This window comes from Palaemon carinicauda, chromosome 11, assembly GCF_036898095.1.
Source record: "Palaemon carinicauda isolate YSFRI2023 chromosome 11, ASM3689809v2, whole genome shotgun sequence".
NCBI classification, from domain to species: domain Eukaryota; kingdom Metazoa; phylum Arthropoda; class Malacostraca; order Decapoda; family Palaemonidae; genus Palaemon; species Palaemon carinicauda.
The window spans coordinates 158,849,106-158,855,162 of NC_090735.1; the positions used below are offsets into that span (position 1 = coordinate 158,849,106).

The 6,057-nt window shown below is 37.3% G+C and overlaps 1 protein-coding gene across 1 annotated transcript; it reads right to left on the reverse strand.

Annotated features, from left to right (window-relative positions):
* Positions 1 to 266: 266 nt before the first annotated feature.
* LOC137649845 (uncharacterized) lies at positions 267 to 2,557 on the reverse strand. The gene is made up of 2 exons (XM_068382791.1): positions 975 to 2,557; positions 267 to 838 (listed from the first exon to the last, which is right to left on the reverse strand). The coding sequence occupies exon 1, from the start codon at positions 2,553 to 2,555 to the stop codon at positions 1,365 to 1,367; it is 1,191 nt and encodes a 396-aa protein (XP_068238892.1). The 5' UTR covers positions 2,556 to 2,557; the 3' UTR covers positions 267 to 838; positions 975 to 1,364.
* Positions 2,558 to 6,057: the final 3,500 nt, after the last annotated feature.

The window sequence follows — 6,057 nt, forward strand, 5'->3', positions numbered from 1 at the left end:
TATATATATATATATATATATATATATATATATATATATATATATATGTGTATATATATATATATATATATATATATATATATATATATATATATATATATATGTAGGTATGTTTATGTATATATATATATATATATATATATATATATATATATATATATATATATATATATATATATATATATATATATATATATATATATATATTGTGGCGGGATGTTAAAAAAAACAAGCCCCACACCCTGAATCACACCTACTGACAATGGTCTCCTCAACACATACTTTCCCCTTACGTTATCTAAAACTGGACTCTTAGACAAAAGGACACAAAAAACAAAACAACCTTAAAACTATATATTTCTTACAAACTATAATAAATCCAACCAAAATCAACAGCATCAAAAACTTACACTAAATATACTATAAATACCATTCAAATAAACGCAAAAAAAACCTAACAAACTTAAATTACACCGCACACCAACACCAAAAATAAATATATATATGAATTATATTGTATAAATATTATTATGGGACACCAACACTGTCGCCACACACAAGCCGGACTGTCTTTACGGCACACTAACACAACTCTGTGTTTAACAGTTTACTGGGTGGCAATTTGCCACAACTACTTCCCTGATTGGGGTCATGGTTAGTATTATCACCACCATCATCATCATCATCATCATCAACAGCAATCTGGATTTGATTCGGTCCGGGTCATCAACAATTGTACAAATCAGAGTGGTCGTATCAAATTCCTTATTACAAGCCAATTCGTCAACAATCAATTAATCCACTTTCAAAAATCGCTCTCCAAAGGAGGAATCGCAGCCTGCCAAAATAAAAAAGAAAAACACTTACGAACACTTCTAGCTAACTGAACTATCGCACTATAATCAAAGATAAATAATAAATTGTTCCTATCATTCACAATCACGACAAGCAAAGATAAACAAAACTGTACTTACTTTGAAAATCAAAAAACACTTCCACGCTGGTCGAAAAATATATATATAATCCAGCTCTCACACAACTGCCTTATGCTGCAGTCAAATAAAAAAAGCATTCGCTCCGAAACATTCACCACTGTCGTAACCTTACTAAAAATGTAAACAAACAATCTCATTTATACCAACAGTCTTCCTCACCACAAACGATCGTTACACTAACTACTTTCGCTCGCTAACACAATATCTCTCTCTCTCTCTCTCTCTCTCTCTCTCTCTCTCTCTCTCTCTCTCTCTCTCTCTCTCTCTCTCACACACACAGGATTTGGCAAAACAAAAATAAAAATAAAGCAAAAATAAATCCTCCACATTCCTCCCCCCTTACTTTGCCAAATCCTTCTCACACAACACTTACATTATTTTTTTCATAACCCAGTCGCAGTCGGGAACGGGACCTCTACTCCGAGTAACTGGGCCTCCATATACTCTCTCATTCACTTCTTCCTTATCACAATCATTAGCTACATTAACACTATTCCTATCTAAATCCCTATCATCTAATATATCATGTACAATCATATCTACCTCGTTCTCATCTGGCCCTATAATTACACTCATTTCTGTAAACAGTTTATCCATTTCATCAAAATCATTCTCAACTTTAGTAAAAGATTCATTCATACTACTAATCATTCTCCTATCTCTCACTCTCGCATTCGTCATCCTTTCTTTTACATCACCTAAGGAAAAGCCACACACACTATAGGTATCATTCATACTCAGCCATGATTCATCTGTATTAACACATTTATCTTCCATACACACTTGCACATTTACACCCTTGTCATACTTATTTCTATTCTCACTTTTACTTATAAAATTTCCCCTTCTTTCATCTTTACTTAAAGCTCTTGTATTCTTCCTTTTCTTATATTCTACTAACACTAACTGTTTACCTTCCAGACCTAAGTCCTCATACATACTAGGTTCACCCTTGTTCCTTTTCAACCATTTACTCATCCCATTCTCTTGGATATACTCAGGTACCTCTTTCCATTTACGCAACTGGTTGTGGTGGGCCCTAATTTTTTCCCCAATACCACCCACACACAACTTACCCAAAACGTAACTTAATCCACTCGAACCAACTTCTAACACCTCATAGGGACCTTCAAATTTATCACGCACCTTATTTACATTCATTCTACCCTTTTCAATTACTTCTTTCACCACTCTCTCGCCAACTTTAAAGCTTTCAAACCTCTTATTTGCTTTCCTCCACACATCTCTATCATCCTCCGACACACCCAACCTCGGTCTTATTATTTTTTCAAAATTTAACACAAACTTACATGGAGACATACCCGTACTCTTATGCACTGTTGCATTGTAAGCCCACAACGCTCTACCAACATACAAATCCCAATCATTACCACATGTACTCATCATTCGCAAAATTTCAGTTAATGTTCTTACAGTCCTTTCAGCCAACCCATTCGCACTTGGCATATAAGGAGTCGAATACACATGTTCAATACCCCATTCTCTTAACATCTGCTCAAACTCCCATCCAATAAACTCAGGGCCATTATCACTTAACATTCTCACAGGCTTACACACACACATCGGCAACATCACTTGACCAACCATTCTTGCAACAGTCTCTCTCCGTTTATCCTTGATGGGTATTGCATATGTAAATTTACTCATGTGATCAACCATAACAATCATTCCCACATGTCTTCTCGCAGTCACAGGCAACGAAACACAATCAATCACAAACATCTCAAATGGTTCTTTCATACGTAATCTCAAAACAGGCGGATTAGCATGCACTCTCTGATACTTCCCTTTCTGGCAATCTTCACACGTAGTCGCTACATCCTTACATATCTGACTCAACCCAGGTGTAAACAATCTCTCACGCATGCATTCCCATAATTTATTCTTACCCATATGCCCATATCTGTCATGCACTAACATACACATACTTACTGCTGCATGCATTGGAAACACAGGAACATATATATCTTCATCCATTCCTTTATGTAGAAAATAAACAATATTCTTACACACAATAAGTCTCTTACTAACTTTCTTATACACCTCTAAATCAGACGACCATTCTTCTACCTCAATACTATTCAACATACATTCACGTAACCTTTTAATTTCCTCACATTTATCTTGCATTTCTTCCACCTCCTCTTTAGTCAGTAGATCATCCTCACTCCTCGTAATATCAACCATGCCAACAAAATTCGCCATAAATACACTATTATCTTCTATCACAACTACTTCACATCCATTTTTCAGAAGCAAACCACTACCAATATCAACTGATAAATCATGCAATCTTAAAAAGTCAATTCCTATCAAAAAACAACTAGGCATCTCATTCTCTCCCATTACAATAAAATTATGTTCCACCTCCATACTTCCCAGTTTTACTTTCAAACGCACTTCTTCCCAAACTAGCAAACTTCCTTTACCTATCCCATGAATTCTCACACTCGTACATTGCCTTTTCACTTCCCAATTGTACCGCTCTATTTCCTTGATAACAGACATATTCACTAATGACACTTGCGCACCTGTATCAATTAAACTACAGTATTCATTCTCATTTATACCCACATACGTCATCATTCTTCCTTTTACACCATGCATACAAATGTTTACTCTCCTATCAATAGGGTCATCCTTATCACACCCATGGTCATCTTCGCTATCTTCCATGCTCATACCACTCGGATTCAAGTCACTCAGACAATCCTCCTTCTTACTCAACAACTTGCAACATCTTTCATTACATTGTAACCTCAATATATACTCCCTTTCAATCTCTTTATTTGCTTGGTACTGCATCGGACGATTCCACCCAAAATACAAATAAACAGTGACACCATATAACATACATACTACCAACAATACTTTTGATAACAATTCACCCTCAAGCATACTATCCTCCTCCTTATATGCCATTTCTTTCGATACTTCATTCCTAACACTCATTCTAAGCTCATCTATACTAGCAGGTATATCCTTATTCAAACCCTTCAATTTAACCTTATTTAACCCACACAAAATACATTTACACACCATGTCATCCCCTTCAAAACTTTGTACCACCATTAAATCTTCCGGCAACCTTTCAAAATTACTATCATTCTCGCTACTCTCTTCTATCTTACCATGCATTCTTGACATCGCATCTGCTATCACGTTCTTACTCCCAGGTACATATTCTAGCTTAAAGTCAAATTCATTCAAATCCTCTATTGTCCTCGCAACTCAAGCATTCACAGACTCTTTCCTAATCATGTACACTAGGGGCTGATGGTCAGTACGCACAATAAATTTCACACCATACAAAAATACCTTCAACGCTTTCACGCAAAACCTTATCGCAGCCAACTCCCTTTCAATCGTGGAATACTTTCGCTCAGCCTTATTAAAGGCTTTACTTACATACGCTATCACTCTCAACTGTTCATCTCCATTTATTCTTTGCATTTGAACCAAGCAACCACCCATACTAATCCCACTAGCATCCGTATATAACTCTAGCATACTCGCATGTTCACTATAATCGGGAAAGGCCAAAGTGACGTCTCTCGCAGCCTCTTCTTTCAAGTTTTAAAATGCTTCAATCATACGCTCATCCCATTTCAGTCTCGTACTATTTCTCTTACCTGTCCACTCATTCAAAGGCTTCCCTATTCCCGAACAATCTCTGACAAACTTCCGACCAAATTCAATTAACCCAAGAAACCCTCTCAACTCACGCACCGTATGAGGACGTGGAAACTCTCTCACCTTACTCACAAACTTTTCACTCTTCCTTATACCCGATTCACTCACCACATGCCCAAGAAATTCCACCTCCCCGGCCAACCATGTACACTTTTCAAGCTTAACTTTCACCCCAACTTCTATCAACCGTTCTAATACTGCTTCAAGCAACTGCATGTGTTCCTCAACTGTCTCACTAGCAATCAAAATATCATCAATAAAAACAGTCACCTTCTGTTTATCAAACCCAGCCAAAACTACATTCATCGCCCTCTGGAAGGCAGCAGGCGCATTAGCAAGGCCAAAACTTAATCTCTTAAACTGATAATGACAATTTCTACTTGAAAATGCCGTAATGGGCCTGCTCCCCTCTGCCAGAGGCATCTGGTAATAGCCCCTAACTAAATCTAACTTTGTAAAAACTTTCATACCATGCATCTTATACACACAGTCAGACACTACATTCATCGGAAAACGTTCTTTAACAGTTACTTCATTCACCTTCCTATAATCAATACACATCCGTAAACTTCCATCCGGCTTTCTTACAGGTACAATAGGTCTATTCCAGGCACTCTCACTCCTTTCTATTACACCGATTTGCTCTAACTCCTGGCACTGCTCTTCTATTTCTCTGGCAATAAGCGGAGAAAAATGTCGGGGACGCTGATATATGGGGGAATCATTACTAAGAACTATCTTAAATTCAGGCAGCTTTGATCCCCCACAATCCTCGTCACCGCGACTCAAAACTCTCCGTCTATCCCATAACATCCTATACAATTGTTCCCTTTCCCCCTCACTTATATTCCCATCCACATTAATTCTTTCTTTCAAACTTTCATAGTACCAATCGTCATCCGGCTATATCTTACCCGTCATAACCCATCTCAATTTAACATACCTTTCATCCTCTACATGGACCAACGTATACATACATCCCATGCAATCACCCTCACGTATACCCCGTATTCTCTTCTTCCTTACAGTCGGCAACAAGCTCACATACACCTTCGGCTCCTGCAAATTCAAAATACCATCATTCACATGCACACTTGCTTCCACCAAATTACTTGCTTCCGAACCTTCCACTACATATTCACAATTGTCACTATTGGCAATTCCCAGACTATTCGGCCATGCAACTTTTACACTGACAACCTCACTCGCATCTTTTGACAATTTAACACCTTCTTTTGCTATTAACGGCACACCTTTCCATACCTTCGTACATACACTACCATCTTCATTCAAATAAAATTCCCCACAAAATTTACCCTTAACTTTCATCTCTATCATATTTACATTA

Excerpts from the sequence above, each read along its gene's own strand:
- LOC137649845 (XM_068382791.1), bottom strand. The coding sequence starts at position 2,555 with ATGTTAAGTGATAATGGCCCTGAGTTTATTGGATGGGAGTTTGAGCAG.